This window comes from Odocoileus virginianus, chromosome 12 (genome assembly GCF_023699985.2).
Source record: "Odocoileus virginianus isolate 20LAN1187 ecotype Illinois chromosome 12, Ovbor_1.2, whole genome shotgun sequence".
Taxonomy (NCBI): domain Eukaryota; kingdom Metazoa; phylum Chordata; class Mammalia; order Artiodactyla; family Cervidae; genus Odocoileus; species Odocoileus virginianus.
Window position 1 is genome coordinate 47,274,794 of NC_069685.1, and position 21,195 is coordinate 47,295,988.

At 49.8% G+C, this 21,195-nt stretch overlaps 1 protein-coding gene and 1 long non-coding RNA gene across 3 annotated transcripts in view; both read right to left on the reverse strand.

Annotated features, from left to right (window-relative positions):
- Window positions 1-4,301: 4,301 nt before the first annotated feature.
- On the reverse strand, window positions 4,302-6,700 carry LOC139037766 (uncharacterized). Its single transcript, XR_011490665.1, has 3 exons — window positions 6,566-6,700; window positions 5,588-6,037; window positions 4,302-4,745 (listed from the first exon to the last, which is right to left on the reverse strand). It is a non-coding gene; the product is annotated as an uncharacterized lncRNA (long non-coding RNA).
- A 4,400-nt stretch (window positions 6,701-11,100) lies between these two features.
- The window catches only part of AACS (acetoacetyl-CoA synthetase), a 52,947-nt gene continuing 42,852 nt past the window's right edge, over window positions 11,101-21,195 (reverse strand). The window contains exons 15-18 of one of the 2 annotated variants that reach the window (XM_020883527.2): window positions 18,424-18,493; window positions 17,807-17,865; window positions 16,811-17,013; window positions 11,101-12,326 (exon numbers count right to left, since the gene is read on the reverse strand). In XM_020883527.2, the coding sequence (XP_020739186.2) occupies window positions 12,189-12,326; window positions 16,811-17,013; window positions 17,807-17,865; window positions 18,424-18,493 (470 nt within the window). In that variant the 3' untranslated portion in view covers window positions 11,101-12,188. The remainder of the gene's footprint in view (window positions 12,327-16,810; window positions 17,014-17,806; window positions 17,866-18,423; window positions 18,494-21,195) is intronic. The other variant, XM_070475085.1, reaches the window with a different exon arrangement.

Sequence of the window (21,195 nt, forward strand, 5' to 3'; positions counted from 1 at the left end):
GTCAGGGAACTAGATCCTGCATGCCATAACTAAGACTGAGCGTAGCCAAATAAACAAAAATAAATAAATTTTTTAAAAAGGAAAAAGAAATCCTTCCTTAAAAAAAAAATATTCCTATGAACATTGGTGTACAAATACCCATTTGAGTCTTTGCATTCAATTCTTTGGGGAACATATCTAGGAGCAGAATTTCTGGGTCATACAGTAACTTTATGGCTTTCAAGGTGGCTCAAATGGTAAAGAATCTACCTGTCATGCAGGAGACCCTGGTTCGATCCCTGGGTCAGGAAGATTCTTTGGAGAAGGGCATGGCAACCCACTCTAGTATTCTTGCCTGGAGAATTCCATAGACAGAGGAGCCTGGTGGGCTACAGTCCATGGGGTGGCAGAGTCATACATGACTGAGTGGCTGATATTTTTACTTTCACATGGTAACTCTATTTAACTATTTTTTTTTTATTGTAGTGGTTTTTGTCATACATTGACATGAATCAGCCATGGATTTACATATATTCCCCATCCCGATCCCCCCTCCCACCTCCCTCTCCACCCGATCCCTCTGGGTCTTCCCAGTGCACCAGGCCCGAGCACTTGTCTCATGCATCCAGCCTGGGCTGGTGATCTGTTTCACCCTAGATAATATACATGTTTTGATGCTGTTCTCTCGAAACATCCCACCCTCGCCTTCTCCCACAGAGTCCGAAAGTCTGTTCTGTACATCTGTGTCTCTTTTTCTGGTTGGCATATAGGGTTATCGTTACCATCTTTCTAAATTCCATATATATGCGTTAGTATACTGTATTGGTTTTTATCTTTCTGGCTTACTTCAGTCTGTATAATGGGCTCCAGTTTCATCCATCTCATTAGAACTGATTCAAATGAATTCTTTTTAATGGCTGAGTAATATTCCATGGTGTATATGTACCACAGTTTCCTTATCCATTCGTCTGCTGATGGGCATCTATACTAAACGACATTTCTCCAAAGAAGACATATAGATGGCTAACAAACACATGAAAAGATGCTCAACATCACTCATTATCAGAGAAATGCAAATCAAAACCACAATGAGGTACCATTACACGCCAGTCAGGATGGCTGCTATCCAAAAGTCTACAAGCAATAAATGCTGGAGAGGGTGTGGAGAAAAGGGAACCCTCTTACACTGTTGGTGGGAATGCAAACGAGTACAGCCACTATGGAGAACAGTGTGGAGATTTCTTAAAAAACTGGAACTAGAACTGCCATATGACCCAGCAATCCCACTTCTGGGCATACACACCGAGGAAACCAGATTTGAAAGAGACCCATGCACCCCAATGTTCATCGCAGCACTGTTTATTTAACTTTTTAAGGAAATGCCAAACTGTTTTCCAAGGGCCATTTTATATTCCCACAGCAACGCATGGGGTTCTGATTTTTCCACATCCTTACCAAAGCTCAATTTTTGTACACATGTAGATAAACTCAAGTAAAAACCACACAAATCAAGACACAGAACATTTCCTGCAACCCAGCGGCCACCCTTGTGGGCATGCATATTGGTAAAAAGCTCCTCAGTAGCCAGGGCTGACAACCATACCCGCAAGTCCTCGAAACTCACTCTCTGGGAAGACTGGCTGATTCCCAACCTAAAAATAAACCTCAGGTCTGAAGATGGAATATTAAAAATGACATTGTCACCTTGACAGAGTGGCTAATAACGCCACAGCGGGCAGAAGCCCATCGATCATGGGCTGCTGCCTTCCGCTGAGGAGCTGAGGAAGACTCTGGGACGCAAAGGGGAATACAGATCGGATTCAGGATATGATGGAATGGATGTCCGGCTGTCCACACCCCAGCACGGAAATTGCCACCCGCACCTTCCCAGACCTCTCTGCCCAAACTGCAAACGTGAAATCTAGCAGCCAGGCGTAAGGGCTGACCTCCTCGAATTCAATTTGCAAGGTCAACCATGCAAGAACCCAGACCTAATAGAATTGTCACATCTGCGTCGCAGTCATTTACAACGTGCTCTTGCCGGGTCTGAACATGAAAGCAATTATGTGATACATACTTTGGCAAGAACCTGAAGTCCCCATCAGAGGGAGAGAGACACTGTGGAGTCAGGGATTTTTTGTTTTGTTTGTTTGTTTTAAAGAAAGAACTAACAGAAAAAAGTCACAAAAACACATTCATTAAGAAAATTTGAAATTTTCCACTTCTCCAGAAATCACATGTGAAGACCTAAGAGTCGGAATCCTTTTGAAAGCTCCATTGTCTTAAGAGTATAAATATAGCATCCTCTGAAAAACCCACAATTTCAATCAAGCTGGAATAATGGGAAGGACCATTCACAGAACACTGTCTTTTAAAATTTCATGACACATGAATTGATTCTCCTCCAAATCTAATTAGAGGCTCAAGCATATGAGAGGGTTTGTGATGGCGTCAAAGTGACTTGGAACTGTACATGGCAATTGATCTTTTTCATTGGAGTGTGATTTTTTTTTAATCAATCTAGACAGTCAGGAACCACCTCTCCCCAAAAAAGAACTACCCAAAAAAAGGACCACATAATGAGGTTTTGATTATCAAAAGAGGGATTCTCCCTATTCTTTGGGGAGTCCTTTCCAAAAGGTTCAGGCGGAAGGTAGGGACCAGCATCAGAAGCCAGTCTGCCTGTGCGACCTTGGGCAAGTTCCTTGAACTTGGTGCCTTATTCCCCACCTGCAAAATGGGGGTAATGATGCTATCAACCTTCCAGGCTCATAGTCAGGATCATGCCCTTGGAACAATGCCCGGCACATTTTAAGAACCATAGTCAAGTTGGCTGTTATTAACATCAGCCAGCCTAAAGCTCAGACAAATGGCTCCAGCCCCTGAAGCCGTGGTCCTGAGTCCTGTCCATTGTAGAAGGACAGCGGGACAGATCACCCAGCAGGAGTCACAGCCCTTGGCCACCAGGACAGCCCAGACTGATGAGAAACAAGCTCATTGCCTTTGGCAACTGGCACCTGGTTCGGCCGTCAGTACACAGAGGGGACCCAGGCGGTCATTATCAAAGCTGCAGGCGCACCGTCTGCTTGATGCGGTGTGACATTCATCAGCTCCTTCCAGCCCAGCCTGAGTGGGAAATGAATGCCATTCACTTCCTCCTGTATGCCTTTGCTCAGTTCCCCATTACCACCAGTGTCCGTAAGCATCACTACATGCTGAGGACCTACATGGGGACCACTGACTGGGTCACGGGGGCATCATCCCAGCTCTCCTAGGAAATATTGCCAGGAAAGGGGCTCTGGATGCACACTGTTTAGAGAGGCTATAGCCAAGTTGCCTGGAGTCAAACCCCAGTTCTATCCCCTATTAGCTTAATGACCTCAGGCAAGTTAACCTTAGTACTTTAGTCTCCATTCTGAGGAAACAGGGGTCATAAAAGCATCTTCTTTACGGGGTAGTTGTGAGGATTGAAGGAGCTTATACTTTGATCATTCAATCACACTAAGAAGGTTTGTTGTATGAGTAATTTTTTGGTTTGTTTGTTTTTTTGTGTTTCTTTTAGTGTTCAGCCTACATGCTGGATTTTGTAGAAATCTACTTTAGTTCTCAATAAACTAAATGAATTGCTTTCATGAGCCCCCCACACCCCTACGGACATCAAGTTAATCTCAGTCACATGTGGGAGTTCTCCTCTCTCTCCAGGGTCATGCATAACTCTGGGCAGGAGTGTGTCTGGCCCCAGGGAGGGAAGAAGGGAACATTTTCTCATCAGCATCTCTTGCCACCATGGTACCCGCTGAAGTGGCTTCCTTGCTCCCTGGATCACCTCTGGCAGAGCCTGGGATGGTGATGGTACAGACTCTTGCAGGGCTGCTTGGGGTCAAATGAATGGATGTCAAACCCTTAGAATGTTGTCCCGCCCATCCATGCTAGATGGTCCAACTGTGTGAGCAGTATGACCACTTGATTTCCAGAGAAGCTGGGAAATCTCTCAATTTCTAAATTAGATAAAGATAATAAAACATGGGGACTTCCCTGGTGATCCAGTGGTTAAGAATACCTGCCAATGCAGCGGACCTGGGTTAGATCCCTGGTCCAGGAAGATCCCACATGCGGTGGGGCGACTAAGCCCGTGTGCCAGAACTACTGAGCCCATGCGCCCCAGAGCCCACACTCTGTAACAAGAGGAAGCACTGCAGTGAGAAACTCATGCACTGCCACTGGAGAAGGCCCCTTGACACAACTAGAGAAGCCTGCACACAGCAGTGAAGACCCAGCACAGCCAAATATTTTTTTTTTAATAAAAAACAAAACATGGGAGTCGAACAAGACACATCTGTAGCCCAGGTCTGAGCCCTGGGCCATTGGCTGGAGACGTCTGTTCCCTATGGCCAAGTTTAGAAAGATAGTCCCATGTTACAGATGGAAAAGCTGAGGCCCAGGATGGTTGAGAAGCTTTCCCAGTGTGACCCAGCTGGCCCAGCCAGGACTTGAACCCAGACGTTGGCTCCAGAGCCAGTAATTTTATGCCTGTGCTTCCTACTAATGGCTGTCACCATGAGACAGAGCAGGCTCCTGCTGTCCCCAGCTTACCTCGGGCTACACCCGACCCTCTTCTTGTATTCCCATCCCCAGCTTTGGCCCTACTTCGGAGGAGCCCCGGGGACTTCTCTGGTGATCCAGTGGCTGAGACTCTGTGCTCCCAATGCAGGGGCCCATGTTCCATCCTGGTCAGGGAACTGGATCTCACATGCCACAGCTAAGACCTGGAGTGGCCAAATAAATACATAGAAATTAAAAAAATAATAAATAAACAAGTTCTGATTACTACTGCTATATAATTACCCAACACTTAGTAGCATAGAACAAAACAAACTTTGCTATGTATCATGGATTCCACTGGTCAGGAATTCAGGCAGGGCTTCACTGGGTGACTCTTCTGTTCCATGTGGTGTCAACTGAGGTCACCTGCCGACATTCATGTGGCAGAGGGCTGGTCCAGAGGTCAAGGCTGGTGCCACTCATGTGCCCGGCGCCTCGGCAGGGATGGCTGTAACACTGGACTCTGCCGGAACTTTGAGAGCGCCTCCATGTGGCTTCCCTGGCATGATGACCTTGAGGTCATCAGATTTCTCCACCAGCGTGGCAGAAGTGTCCAAAAATATTCTGCCATTTTTCTTGAACTACCACAACTCCTGAGAGCCCTCTCTTCTTAAAGGAAATGCTAGCTCCAAGAATATTGCAATTTTGTTAAGATGGATTTATCCCAGACAGAGTTGCCTCTCCCAAAAGGTGACCTGACTCGCTTTAAATCTGGCTGATGCTCAAAACCCAATTCTGGTGTTTGCCGTCTGTGCAAATAAGTCTCATTTGTGTTCATTACACACGAACATTCAGAACCAGAGAAACAAATTTTTTTTCATTGAAAGTCTATTTGGGAACTCTTCCAGCTAAGATCCAGGTAATTCTTTAATTTTCTAGCCCTCCAACAACACCTTCATGTCCTCCCACCTTCATCTGTGGAATAATCGCCACGGGCGTGGCTAGTTCAGCTGAGAATGAGGCAGGACCCTAAGCTTGAAATCCAGCAAGAGCACTTCCTACTGACCTTGAGTCCTGCCATTTCACAGACGCCCCATAGCTGCTCTGAGAGGGGGTGTTGGCATCCTCAGGAACACATACTCACTGCCGCCTCTACCATCAGCACCCTGATTCTCCCAGGAGGGACCTCGCCTTCCCCACTCTCATCTCAGGTGGTCCCCGCTGGGCTGGCTCCACACTCCGGCTGCAGGGGTGGTCACATGACCCAGCTGAGTTATAGGGTCACAGTAGGGTGTGTATACTACAGACGGGGGTCCAGATTGGCACTGTAGGACAGGCTTCCAAGGAGAGGGGGTGTGGGCACTTGGGGAGTGGAGAACTGCAGGGAGCTGACACCTGAGCAGTTCCAGCGCCTCTGTTCATTGGCGCTTTCATGATTTCTGCCTCCGGCCTCACTCCTGCCTCCCCCAGCCACGGCAGGCGGTTTTCTCTTCATCCCGTGTCTTGGGTGAGCAAACTGAGGCACAGAAAAGGGAAGCGCCTGGTGTGACGTCAAGTGGTCGGAGGGGGTGAGGCGAGAAGGAGGAAGAGGTGAATGGGAAAGAGTGGGGGACAGGAGGGGAGGGAGGGGAGCCGGGGCCCCAGGTGACGGCTGGAGGAAGAGTGGCAGTTTGCCAGCCCCCCGGGGGGCGGAGCCCATCAGCCCACTCGGCCGCAGCCTCCCCCAGGCTGTGGAGGGGGGCATCTAAACGTCAGTCCAGCATCTCCCACAACTTTACGGACAGACATTAGATTTCAGAGCTTTACTTTGCAGAATTTAAGTTATGGGAAAACGGAGAAAATGGTCTGCCCGCCCCACCCCCATTTTCTTAATCTGGAAATCTGTTCTACGTCCCCAGGACCCAGCTTGTTTTCCCAGCAACCTGAAATTCTGTGGTGCAGAGGAGGACCCCGCGAACAGGGAGAGAGACGCGGGAGGTTAGAGAGACTCTCCTGGACAAAGAAGGAAGCAGGGAGGAAAGGAGAGAAGAGGAAGAGCTGGCACCTGAGGAGAGATGAAAAGAAACGAAGGGCTGGTTGCTGCTGCCTCTGCTTCTTAAAGGAAAGCCACATGCTCCTTCAGGACCATCTCCCTCACGCTCAGTCCCAGCTACTGGGAGCAGCTAGTTCCACACCTGCTGGCTAGTCATGCCACCCAGGCTTAGCCAATCAGCATATTTTCTCCTCCTGGCCGCAGTGATTGACTCAGGTTTGGGCATGTGATCCAAATAGTCCAATGAGTTTCAACACGAGAATTCATGTTGGAACTACTACAGGGGAGGAAATGTTTCTCCTCTCTCAGCCCTGTGAGGACATAAGCCTGGAGCTGTAAGTATTCATCTGTCCCCATGAGAGGAGAAGCCATCTGAGAATGTGGTCAACACAGAGGAAGGCAGGGCTGGTGTGGGGGCAGAGGACACCGATGACATCACGGAGCCCCTGGATCCAGCCATACCTGAAGCTAGTCCCAGCACTTGAGGTTTCAAAACTGTGAGCCAGTAATACCCTTTTTGCACTTCACCCAGTTTCGACTGGAGTTTCTGTTACTTGTAGCCAGGAAAATCCTTAGTTGTGATTGAAAAAAGCAAGCAGATGAGACCACACTAAGCAGGTAAGTGGTGAGTATGAATGACGAGACCAGCAAGCTCAAAACCCAGAAAATGAAAAACTGGGTCCAAGCTGTACCTTTCCCTCTCTCCAAACCCAGCTTGACTCTTGAGTTACAGTTCAAGTTAAGGAAAGAGAGAGTAGGAGGAAGCACAGGGAGGGTGTTCTGAAATGAAGAAGTCTGGAAATTGTTCCAGGGCATAATGAATTGACTAACAACTGCTTCTCCCCTGGAAGTCATCTAATGAAATTATGAGACCATCCACTTACCGCTGTGATGGCCAAGAGCGTGCTCCAAGATGATCAGCCGTGACAAGGAGTCAGTGCTTAGCTCATAATGTGTTTTAAACAACGTCTAAACGGGCCTTTGCTTTTCCGTTTGTGACAGCCTTCAAGGTCTGGGGACAAGACAGCAGCAGGCGTTTAGATGGAGTTTGTGCTGATGTTCATGGCAGTCGTGGCTCAGAAAGAACCTCGGCTCGTCAATGCAGTTCAGGGTTCCCAGCCGAATCCGACAGGCTCATCACCCGGGCTGTGTGTTCAACATCTATTTGCTTCATGAACCAAAGTGTTCTTGTGATCTGTGCACGAGTGATGCTTGGGGTGACAGGGTGGTGCGGGGGGCGGAGGGAGGGCAGTTCCTTTTGCTCGCCGGGCAGGGGTGGTAAGGATAGGTTGCTGGGTAGATGGAAGACTTTTCCAGAAATCAGCTTGCCAGTCTTCTCCTTCCCTCCTCTCTTCTGTGGGAGGCGACCAGGGGCACAGATCATGGCAGCCCTGCCAGGCTGCACTGCAGGTCTTTTTTTTTTTTTATACTTTACAATATTGTATTGGTCTTGCCATACATTGACTTGACTCCACCATGGGTGTACATGTGTTCCCCATCCTGAACCCCCCTGCCACATTCCTCCCCATCCCATCCCTCTGGGTCATCCCAGTGCACCAGCCCTGAGCACCCTGTATCATGCATCGAACCTGGACTGGCGATTCATTTCACATGTGATAATTTACATGTTTCAGTGCCATTCTCCCATATCATCTCACCCTCGCCCTCTCCCAGAGAGTCCAAAAGACTGTTCAGTACTTCTGCGTCTCTCTTGCTGTCTTGCATACAAGGTTATCATTACCATCTTTCTAAATTCCATATATATGCGTTAGTATATGGTATTGCAGGTCTTAATGCTCCCTTGGAGCTGCTACCGGGACACGTGTGCTGGGAGCTGGAAGGACAGGAGCCAGGAGGAAGGCTCAGGGCAGCTGGCTGGCCCGAGCTGGGGTTTTGAAGAGCGATGCTCAGGCCAAGGCACTCCACAGGAGAGCCCGCACAGCAGGCGATGGAGTGACTGTTGTTTCAGACCATCTGTCTCTCGTTAATGAAGTTGTCCGGCACGGCTTATTAATAAGGACGCGTGGGCTCAGCCAGCCTGGGACATCTTGCTAGAACTAAAGGCCATGGCGATGAAGCTTTAACGACTCCTCAGGCACAGTCAGTGTGAAGTGGGTTCCAAGCAGTGGGCCATAGGAGAGGGCTGAGGGGTCCCAGGCCTAACGTGAGCCCTGGGAAGGAGGCTGGCAGGCCAGCAGACCGGTCACATGGGGATGGTCAGCAACCAGGGGTCCCGACTGCTCACTCTCCCAACTCAGGGCTCACAGTTTGCCTTCCTGATGACCACTTGCCCCCCCTCCTCCCCCACGGCATCCTCGCTGAGTTTGCAAAGCCAGGTAGGCAGAATAATTGCCTCCCCCGGCCACCACCCCCAGCAAAGGGTGCCTACATCCCAATCCCCAGAACCTGTAAAAACGTTAGGTTATGTGGCCAGCAGGAGTTGAAGGCTTCAGATGGAATTAAGCTTGCTAATCAGTAGATGCTGGGGTTCCCAGGTGGCTCAGTAGTAAAGAACCCGCCTGCCAAGGCAAGAGAGGCATGTTCAATCCCTGGGTTGAAAAGATTCCCTGGGGAAGGAAATGACAACCAGCTCCAATTTTCTTGCCTGGGAAATCCCATGGACAGAGGAGCCTGGCTACAGTCCATAGGGTCGAAAGAGTCAGACATGACTTAGTGACTAAACAACAATCAGTAGATGTTAAAATAGGGGGAGTATCACAGATTATTCAAGTGAGCCCAGTGTCATCACAGAAGTGGAAGAGGGCGGCCGGGATGTCCTATGCAGCAGGCTTTGAGGATGAAGAGTGAGCCCCCGGCCCAGGAGGCAGGCATCTCCAGAAGCTGGAAGGCAAGGGCCCCTCCTAGTGCCTCCAGAAGGAACAGTGCCTGCTGACACTGATTTCAGCCCAGTGAGACCTGCCTTCGGATCCCCAGAACTGTAATAAATTTGTGTTATTTTAAGTGTCTGGTAATTTGTTCCAACAGTGACAGGAAACTAAAAACAGGCATTCTTGGGAGATATGGACAGTTCTGTCCAGACCACTGCAATAAAGTGAGTCACATGAAGCTTTTGATTTTCCCCCCAACGTGAATAAAGATTCATGCTCAGTCGTGTCTCTTTGTGATCCCAGGGACTGTAGCCCGCCAGGCTCCTCTGTCCATGGAATTTTCCAGGCAAGAATACTGGAATGGATTGCCATTTCCTCCTCCAGGGGATCTTCCTGACCCAGGGATCAGACCCATGTCTCCTGTGTCTCCTGCATTGCAAGCAGATTCTTTACTGGCTGAACCATCAGGGAAGCCCTCAAACAAAGGTTGTTTTCACTATACCGTAGTCTATTAAACTGTGTGATAACATTATGTCTAAAAAATAATCCATGTACCTTAACTAAAAAATACTTATGGCTAAAAAATGCTAACTGTCTGAGCCTTCAGCAAGTTGTCATCTCTTTTGCTGGTGGAAGGTTTGAAGTACTGGGAGAATTACCAAAACGTGACACAGAGACACGAAGTGAGCAAATAGGACCAACAGATTTGCTCAATGCAGGGTTGTCACAAACCTTCAATCTGTAAAAAAATTTAAAAAAACACAGTATCTCTGAAGCACAATAAAACAGCCTACAATAAAAGGGATTTCCCTGCAGGGAATTCCTGCAGGGATTTCCCTGGTGGTCCAATGGTTGGGACTTCGCCTCCCATGCAGGGGGTGTGGGTTCAATCCCTGGTCAGGGAGCTAAGATCCCACATGTCTTGTGGCCAAAAACACCAAAACACAAAACAGAAGCAAAATTGTAAAAAAATAATAGTTTAAAAATGGTCCACCATAAAAAAAAAAAAAGAAAGAAAAAATGCCTTAAAAAAAAAAGAGGTCTGTTCGCAAATGTAATAGGCCTCGTTTAAAAACAGCTCTCCGGACTCTATCCCACCGCACCCCCGCCACAGCAAGTGGTGGCCTGTGGCCAGTTCTGGCCCCTGGCATAAGCAGGTGTGCACTGGGTGGGGTTTCCAGAAAAACCATTCTTTTGATGATAAAAGCTGAAGAGGGACAGGCTTTTTGCCTCTCACCCAGTTCTCATCTTGCCTGGGACACAGATGAGAGGCTGAAGGTGGGCAGCCCCATGGTAGGACGGTGGAGCCCAGGAGATGGAGGGGCTGGGCCCCTTCAGCCCCAAGAACAGCCTGCTTTCAACCTCCCGTGACATGAGAAAAATAAGCCCTGCTGGGCCCGACCTGGATGTTATGACATAGTGCCAGACACCATCCAAGGGACACACGTGTGGTCTTGCGATGGTGAAGGAGTGCCAACCAGAACCCCGGTGGCCCTGAGCTCCAGGGGAGTCCAGGGTGAGCCTGTCCTCCCCCTCTGGGGTGTGACCTCATGCTGCGAAGGGCTCTGGGGCCATTTGATCACCAGGCAGGTCCGCTACATACCAGGGGCCCAGGACATGCTCTCACCATCTGGACCAAACATCTCACTGGCCCATCAACACCAGCTTGACCCCCTCAGATCCAGCACCCACTGCAGAGAACATGCGAGCATGCCTCTCTGTGTGTATATACATATATGTTTATTGCATCAAATGCCTCATAGCAATCTGCTCTGTTTTTACAATCCACTAGAGAAAAAGGGTTCAAGAAAGTTTTCCACTGTGCTCAGTTTTAAAAAGTACAAAAGTGAACATTATGATGACAGGAGAGTGTTAAGAGGCCGAACTGACAAGTACATTCAAAAGTACACCCGGCTGCCGATGTGCGGCTCCTGGGCCCTTGGGCAGGGCTGTGCAGTGAAGCCGCGTCCCCCGAAGCCCAGCAGCTCTGCCTCGGCAGGACCAGGGTGACCCACCACCTGGGGCTTGCCCACATTCCTGAGCGATACCCCTCATGGGGTGGACATTACCCACACCTTCAAATGCCCACATACCACACACTTAATTAACATTAAAAAATTTAAACCACTCAAAAATCCACGAAATAGAGATCCTATTAAAACATGAAACCCAGTCGTTCTCTAAAGGCAACTGGAGCTCTCTGTCTGCTGAGGGGCGCCAGAGTTGGGGTGACACACGGCTGCCCCAGGAGCTGCCCGGATTCCACCTGTGACACACAGACGGGACAGCGGTCAGCCCAGGTGCTGACCATCTGCTGTGAGATGCTGTAAAGTCACCCTGGGAGGGGTCCCATGACGGGCAACACACTACAGTAGCCAGGTGGGCCCGGAAGGACGGCAGCCAGAGCCGGGAGAAGATAAAGGGGAGAAAGAGGTCAAAATGGACCACAGCACAAGGCTGCAAGCTGGTCCATCCCCAGAGCTGAGCTGTCACAGGATGCCCACCGGCCTGGACGGGACTGGGCATCAGCCGTAATGGCACACACACAGGTGAGCCTGGCTCCTCCCTGCAAGTATGCGAAAACACACACCCTCCAGGATCATTGAAGGTCAGGATCCCACAATGGTGGGTGGAAGACTCGGGAACCCACCAAATGAACCTGCAGGATGGAGAACGGTTCTTCCCTGGGCCTACGGACTTGGCTTGAACCCCTTTCCAGAGAGCTGTAGGTTTCTAAGTAATTTCTTGAATGTACAAAAATGACAGTACAGGCGCATGTGGCTGAGGGACATGCTGGCCAGCTCGGCTCAAAAGTCCTGCAGCTGAGGGATGTCCCGGTACAAATCCAGGGTCTCGGGATTCGAGAAGGCCCCTCGGTGCTCCACCGTCTTCCCAGCAATGATCTGCTTCACGGCCACTTCCACCTTCTTGCCGTTGAGGGTGTACTGCCGGTGAGGGGGAGAGGCAAGGAGGGCAAACAGAAAGACTGTTTAGACCCAAAGGGGAGGGACTTCCCTGGCAGTCCAATGGCTAAGACTCTGCACTTCAAATGCAGGGGACCCAGGTTTAATCCCTGGTCAGGGAACTAAATCCCACATACCATAACTAACACCCAACACAGCTGAATAAATCAATCATTAAAAATAAATATTAAAAAAAAAAATCCCAGGAACTTCCTTGGTCCAGTGGTTAAGACTTCACCTTCCAAGGCAAGGTGTGTAGGTTCAATCCCTAGTCAGGAAGTTAGGATCCCCCATGCCTCAGGGTCCCAAAAGAGCAAAACATGAAATAGAAGCAATATTGTAACAAATTCAATAAAGATTTTTAAAATGCTCCACATAAAAAAATCTTAAAGGCAAAAGAAAAGAAAACCCGAAAGGGAAAAAAAATTCCTTAGCTCTGATATTTGGGTACATCCAAGCCAAAAAGATCACAATCTGGGACTCTGAGAGCAAGTCTTTGTCAGTGGGTGACTGTGGGCAAGTTCTTTAACCCAAGTCTATCTCCTCAAATGTAAAATGGGGCCATAGCACCCAGCCCAAGTCTGTGAGTTAACCCACACACGGCTCTTGGGTGTGCCTCACTATTACACTGCGTTTTCATTATTTATATTTACTTTCTTACACTCTATTACAATAGAAAGGCTAGCTTATTCCAGGAGTGGACTGGCTTCATGTGATTCCATCTCCAATCACTAAAAAGTGAGTGTCATCCAAGAGCCTCTCGAAACTTCCACCCCATCTTCCCCCAGAACTGTCATCTGAATGAATGCGACACTGCTTTTCCTATAATCAGACTCTCTCCAAATGGCCAATGCTCCATCTGAAATTCATAGCATGTGTGTTTCATCTTTAACTCCAATGGGCATTTGGCAGCCATGCTGGCATGTTTAGGGGCCAGGAAAACTCTGGAACAAACAGAGTTCTTTAATAAAGCTGCCAGTGCTCTCATCGCTCCCTGCTCTGGCGCTTTTTCTCCTTTTTAACCTGAGATGTAATTAAAATTCGCTCACTGAAAACCTCTGTTGACGTGTGAACTAATTTCAGATCTGAGTGCAGGCTCATGAGGGCCCGCCTGTCACTGGGGTGGCGTCAGGCCCTCTTGCCCAGAAATGCAAGTGTCTCATGTGCTTTCTGTGCTCCTGAGCACTAAAGCCCCAGTAACGGCTCGTGAGAGCTAACAACTTACATCTTCCATCGGCTGACAAAATAAACAAGGTGTTGTTTTAGAAGAAATTCTGCTCCTGCTTCCTGGTGAGAAGGGCAGGGGGAAGCAGCAGTTCTCCCAGCTCTTGCTGGAATCCCTCCTCTCCCCCACCCAGGAGGTAAGTCCGAGCCTCCAGTCAGGACGGGCCAGTATGTCAGCCGTGACCAGGGACGAAGACCTGCTAGGACCAGGGCAGTTGTGGCCACCGGGCCCTCCAGCCACACAGGGCTTCAGAGGCCCACTTACATTCCCCTAGGTGTGACCAGATCCCCAGCTGTGACCTTGGCCATGGCCAGTCCCAAGCACCGTGGCCCAGCCAGACCCCCTACGCCAGCCTGGTGACACAGGGTGAATCTTCTCCTAAGTGCTTCATTAGTTCGGACCATGGGGATCTGAGAATATGAGGGTGCCTGTAAAATCTCCAGGGATCCTAGACAGGACCTCACAGGCCAGGACTCATGACCCCACAGGAAGACAGAGGAGGAGAGAGCTGAGCTGGGTGCCTGAGAGGAAGCAGACAAGAGCCTGGCTGAGGATGGAAAGACAGGCTGGGGTCATTCTCCATTTCCAATAAATCGCTCCACTATTCTCGTGAGAGATCAGTTGAGTTCAGTTCAATTGTTCAGTTGTGTCCGACTCTTTGCGACCCCATGGACTGCAGCACGCCAGGCCTCCCTGTCCTTCACCAACTCCTGGAGCTTGCTCAAACTCATGTCCATTGAGTCGGTGATGCCATCCAACCATCTCATCCTCTGTCATCCCCTTCTCCCACCTTCAATCTTTCCCAGCATCAGGGTCTTCTCCATTGAGTCAGTTCTAAGCATCAGGTGGCCCAAGTATTGGAGTTTCAGCTTCAGCATCACTCCTTCCAATGAATATTCAGGACTGATCTCCTTTAGGATGGACTGGTTGGGTCTCCTTGCAGTCCAAGGGACTCTCAAGAGTCTTCTCCAACGCCAATGTTCAAAAGTATCAATTCTTCAGCGCTCAGCTTTCCTTATAGTCCAGCTCTCACATCCATACATGACTACTGGAAAAACAGTAGCTTTGACTAGACGGACCTTTGTTGGCCAAGTAATAATGTCTCTGCTTTTTAATATGCTGTCTAGGTTGGTCATAGTTTTCCTTCCTAGAAGCAAGTGTCTTTTAATTTAACAGCTGCAGTCACTATCTGCAGTGATTTTGGAGCCCCCCAAAAATAAAGTCTCTCACTGTTTTCATTGTTTCCCCATCTATTTGCCATGAAGTGATGGGGCCAGATGCCATGATCTTAGTTTTCTGAATGTTGAGTTTTAAGCCAACTTTTCTACTCTCCTCTTTCATCAAGAGGCTCTTTAGTTCTTCTTCACTTTCTGCCATAAGGGTGGTGTCATCTGCATATCTGAAGTTATTAATATTTCTCCCTACCATCTTGATTCCAGCTAGTGCTTCATCCAGCCTGGCATTTCACATGATGTATTCTGCATATAAGTTAAAAAAGCAGGGTAACAATATACAGCCTTGACCTACTCCTTCCCCTATTTGGAACCAGTCTGTTGTTCCACGTCCAGTTCTAACTGTTGCTTCTTGACCTGCATACAGACTTCTCAGCAGGCAGGTCAGGTGTTCTGGTATTCCCATCTCTTCAAGAATTTTCCACAGTTTATTGTGATCCATACAGTTAAAGGCTGCGTGAGCAGATACAGACTGGGAATTCACCATTCTGATGGCAAAGGAGATAGATTCGTTCTCGACAAAATAAAGGCCAAGGGGACGATCACACTCTAGTTCCTTGAAGTGTTTCAGGTGCAGACTGAACCTGATCCACTGAAGGGACACCTGAGACCCTCACCAGGGAAAGTCAGTAAGTGTCACTGACTCAAGAAGCCCCTTCTCACTTCCTGGCCGGTCCAGTGGTTAGGACTCTGAGCTTCCAATGCAAAGTTGCAGTGGGTGGGGATTTGATCCCTAGTCAGAGAACTAAGATCCCACATGCTGTAAACTGCAACCATAAAAAGAAAAACAAGTCCCTTCTCTCCCTGAGAACCACTGTCCCCACTGTGTCACCAAGAGTCACCCACTGAGGGACTTCCCTGGTGGCCCAGTGGCTAAGGCTCCATGCTCCCAATGCAGGGGGCCTGGGTTTGATCTCTGCTCAAGGAATAAGATCCTACACGCTGCAACTAAAACCTGGTGCAGCCAAATAAATAAATAATAAAAATAAATATGAAGGAAAGAAAAGAATCACCCACTGAGAGAAACAGAGAACTTCCAGGTCACAGGGCCCTTCCTACACATAACCAAAGTGGAGAATAAATGTGTGGATGGTATAAAAAGCCCTGGTTCTAATACCTCACATCTCTACTGGATAGCTCAGTGGGTAAACCATTCACCTACAATGCAGGGGATGCGGGTTAGGTCCCAGGGTTCGGAAGATCCCCCAGAGGAGGAAATTGCAACCCACTCCAGTATTCTTGCCAGGACAATCCCATAGACAGAGGAGCCTGGTGGGCTACCATCCATGTGGTCTCACAAGGTTGGACACAACTGCACACCCACAAGCAAGCAAGCACATCCCCACTCCTAACGTGAAGACTCTCCATCCTCTGGGGACCCAGTTAACCTGCTCCCATCCCCCACACCCATGAACAGCTATTGTACAAGCTTGGCTCACCTGTACACGTGATGTACTGTGTGTGTACCCATGCATACAGGTGTGCGCACACACAGGGCATCTCCTCTCTGTGCTGACAGAGGCATTGGTTTTGTAAGCAAGGCAAGTTAAAGCTGTGATCTGATCTCCTCCCCCACTGAGAGCCTGAACAGAGTACAAGGCAAGGGAGGGGCCCACTTTCTAGAGATGTGCCTCGAAATAGATTCAAATCTTCTTTCTGCAGGCCAGAACTAAAAATTAAAAGGCAAGAGCAACAGCATCCCAGCGGCTCTTTAAAAAGTTAAAATTAATTTTCGCATTAATAATTTGAGAACACACTAAAACCACATGGGAAAAACCAGTCGGTCGGGCTGGGCTGGGCCTGCTTGCCCTCTGAAGACCAGTGTTTAGCAGAAGTTGCCTTACATCCAATTTACGAGGGGTTAAAAAAAAGAGAGAGAGAGAGGGATGGCAGAAAAGAAAAAAGGATGGGGATGGGGTTGCCAGGCAACATGGAACAACTATATATAAAACATGAGCAAGCGTCTAGCCGAGTGCTCCGGAAGCAGGCAGGCTCTTGGGGGGCCCTACCGGGATGCCCTGTGTCTCCAGAATGAGGCTGGGCACGTGCCGGGCGGACAGGCCGAGGCGGATGGCCTCACGGATCCGCTTCACCAGGTCGGGCCGGAAGGTGTGGCCAGAAGCCATCTTCAGGAAGAGGATCACCCTCTCCTCCCCATCCTTATTGTACTGCGGGACACACAGGCTGTCCAGCACCTCCTCGAAGGCTTCCACTGCGGAGACAGGGCGAGGGCCAGGGCCTTGCTCTCACACCAGCCCACCCTGATGGGGACCATCACTTCCTCCAGCCCCCAACCCTGGGGAAGAGCTTCTGGGGAACAGATGGAAGGACACCCATCACCAGCAGAGAGCCGCAGCTCACACCGGAAGGGTTGACGTCTTACAGGGAGCCATGAACACTTACTTCCTCAATTACAAATTTAGAAAGAAAAAAGAAGCAAGCCCCTTGGTGGGGACTCCGGCACTGGAACAAAGGCTGGAATCACAGGGATCAAGATTCCATCCTGGCTGCACAGCCCTGACGTGACCTTGGGGCTCTGACATCCCTATGAGGCCACCTCCCTGAGAGGCTGATTCTGTGGCTTTAGTGGGAGCATTTTGAAGGCCCGTGGTTTTCTCTATTGTGCACTGTCTTTATCTGGTGCTGAATAGTGCTGTGTGACCTTCAACAATCACACAACCTCTCTGTGGATCTTTCTTCAGTCATGAAGGGTAGACATGAATGACCAACCCCACAGAGCTCAAGGCTGAGACGTAATGGAAGCGGGGTGGGCCACAGGACCCTAAGAAGCCCGTCTTGAGGTTTTACAAGCTACAGGCAGTGTGGGCCGAGGCATGTTCTAGGAAGAAGGACAAGCTCATACATGTCTACTCTCACAACCAGAGGCAAATGGGCCAGTTATGTCAAAAGGTGGGATCTTTGGAGAGCAGGCTCCCTGCTAGGACCCTCCTTCCTTCCCTCCTGGATGACCTGAGAACTATTCCAGGAGAAAGGAAAATGCTCACCAATGTTATAGATTTCCGAGCTGCCGAATCGCACTCCGTTGGGGTTGAGCGTGCCGTCACTGCATAGAAAGAAGAGGTTGTGAACACACGGTGGCTCCAGTGTGAGGCCAGTTGTGGGGGCTGGAGGACAGTCACCCCCTTCCCACAACAACACCATGCCCACCAGTCCTTGCCGGCTGCCTCCCCAGCTTCTGATCCTGACCAACCTTTCTCCTTCTAAACTCAAAGTGAGCCATCAAGAGGTCCCCTTGTGTGGGAGCATCTGCCACCTCCTGCCCCTCCCACCTGTACAAGTACCCCTCTCCCAGGTGCGGACACCCCAGCACCCCCACACTCCCACTCTGGGAAGGACCGTAGCTACTGTAGACAGATGCAGGCTTTACATCTGCCAAAGGCCTCGCCCCCACCCCGTAAAGCCCCCCAATCCACCACTTTGGGGCTCTGAAATGTGGATCACGCCGGACCCGCCCTCGGGAAGCTGACACAGGAAGGGCCCAGATGGGGTACAGTCAGCCCACCCCCAGACTGGGCCAGTGGAGGAGCCCAGGATGCAGGAAGCACCCCCCACACTCCAGGTGGTCTGCAGGGGAGAGAAGCCAGGTGTGCGGACCCCTCACCTTCGGCCCAGCATGACGATGCCCCCGGTCTTGGGGTTTATCCTGCAGTAGTCGCCGTGCGCCCAGACACCTATGGGGAGGCAGAGGGGTTGGTCACCCTGAGGGAGCCATGGACAGACGCCTGAGGTACGTATGTCAGAAATGTAACTCTTATCAACAGACAGAGCCGAGGCCCAGAAACAGGTGTGATGTGGGGCTGGGGGCAGAACTGGACTAACAGTTCTCACCCCCACAGGCACGCCTTCTAGTGGGGTCCACCCTACAGCCAGTTCTGAGATGCAGCAGTACGTGAGAAACACCCCTCCTGCAAGCACCAGCGAGGAACTGATGGGCTGAGAGTGACGCCAGCAGTGAGAATGTGAAGCGGGGACTGAGCAGGTCAATGAAGCTTCGAGGGGGGCCTCCGAGAAAAGGGCGGCAAAGGACAAGCCCCAGCGGAGGAAGAGAGGGTAGCCTGGGGCGGCTGACGGAGCAGGTCTGGAGGAGTCAAGGCCCATCTCTGAACAGAATAAAGAGAAGCAGCAGGACCAGGTGGGAGGCTACTATACCAGACCCAGTAATGGAAGCCTGAACTAAGGGACCAGCCACATGGACAGAGACTTAACTAGCAGGAAAACCCAGGATGCACCGAGGGCGGAAGAAGAGGAATCAGGGGACACCGACAGCGTGCACCCTGACGGCCCCCGTGTGGCTTGCAGCGTACACCTGGGCCCTGGGCTGGTGATGTTCAAGGAGAGGCCCTCGTCCTGGGCGCAGCAAAAAACAGACCCAAGGGGTCTGGTCAAAGAGAAGCCAAGCCTCTCGTGGGAACTGCCAGGAAGAGGCCTCCCTCCTTGAGCTAACACAGCCAGCCCAGGATCAGCCCCACAAATAGAGGAGGCGCTCCGGATGTGAATATCTGTGAGCATGGCCCCACTGGCTCTGCACAACTTGCAAGCAGCAGCCTGGCCTCCTGAAATAAGCCCCAGAGTTCCTGTGATCCACAAAGAGAAAATAGCAGATAAAACTGGCTCAGGGTCTTCACGGACACCATCTCATCCTTCCCAATTCTTAGGACAGTTTTTGACTCTTAAGTGCTAACCCAATCAGCCTGAGACTGGATGAAATGACTTAAGTTCAACCTATGTCCATCCTGACCATGACCAGTAGCTTCAGATCCCATTATCTCATCTGCCCGTGTTTCTTCATATTTATTCATATATCCCATCTACATCCAGAAAGTATCTGAGGAAGCTACCTATCAAACCAACTGTATGATGAGATGATTGAAAGAATCAGAAACTGCACAGGGGTGAGAGTTCCAACAAAGCAATGATGGCAGCTCTGAGCTTCCTAGCAGCCAAGGCAAAAATGGAAATATCACAAGTCACAGAGTATTCATTTTCTCCAAGAAGGAATATCAGTTCAGTTCAGTTCAGTCACTCAGTCGTGTCCGACTCTTTGTGACCCCACGAATCGCAGCATGCCAGGCCTCCCTGTCCATCACCAACTCCTAGAGTCTACCCAAACCCATGTCCATCGAGTCGGTGATGCCATCCAGCCATCTCATCCTCTGTCGTCCCCTTCTCCTCCTGCCCCCAATCCTTCCCAGCATTAGGGTCTTTTCCAATGAGTCAACTCTTTGCATGAGGTGGCCAAAGTACTGGAGTTACAGCTTCAACATCAGTCCTTCCAATGAACACCCAGGACATATCTCCTTTAGGATGGACTGGTTGGATCTTCTTGCAGTGCAAGGGACTCTCAATATCAGCACTTCAGAAATAAAGATTTTTCTGGGACTTTCCTGGCTGCCCAGTGGTTAAAACTCTGTGCTTCCACTGGAAGGAGAACAGGTTCCATCCCTAGTCAGGGAACTAAGATCCCACAAGCCACGTGGCATGGCCAAAAGAAAAAAAAAAAAGGCTTTTTATGAAATTAATCCTGAAGAGACATCTATTATGTAAACCCTTGTATACGTAACAAAAAGTGACAGCAAAGACAGTTTTCAAGGAGCAGTGTACTGAGAAGATGAAGAGATGTCATTTCTTAGATGAGTCTTCAAGCTGAGGTTCTAATCCTTTCCTTAGACAGGAGCCTTTGACTCATCAGGATCATTTGAGGAACATCTCTCTCCCTCCCCTTCCCTCTCTATTCTGCCTTAGTATGTCACAACAGCTACACCCTGGCAGGATCTGAGGTGGGGCTTAAACGCAGCAGGCATCCAATAAGGACCCGGCCACATGGGCAGGGGATGTTCCTGCTAACTCACATGGGAGGTGCTATGCTGGGTACAATGGCTTTCAGATGGGATGTTACATGGGAATGCAAGGCTGAGCAGAGAAATAAGAGGGATCGGTGGCACATTCTACCCCTGACAGTCACCTGCCACTTTCTGATTCTCCACATGTGGTTTATGCAAAATCGAATCACCTTTCTAGAGATTGAAGAGAGCAAGTAGTTGGTATAAATAACTCTGGAGCAGAAGGCTTGCTAAATTATGAATTATATAGCAGCAATAACTCAAGGTTGCTTATGAAATAAGATAAGGAGGAGGCAGGGATCAGAGCTTTAAATAAAGAGACTTCCCAGCTCAGGCGCAGGGCGCCGCTCCAAAGATGAGTGGAGAGGGCAGCCTGAGTGAGTGACGGGCCTGAAATTAATTATCCCACTCAAAATCTCTCTTCTCCCATCACCTCCACGAGGACTGGATGACAGGGTGTGAGGCAGAGGAGACCCCAGCCAGACACCTATTGCACAGGCATCTCTCCCTGAATAGGCACACCAGTCTGGGTA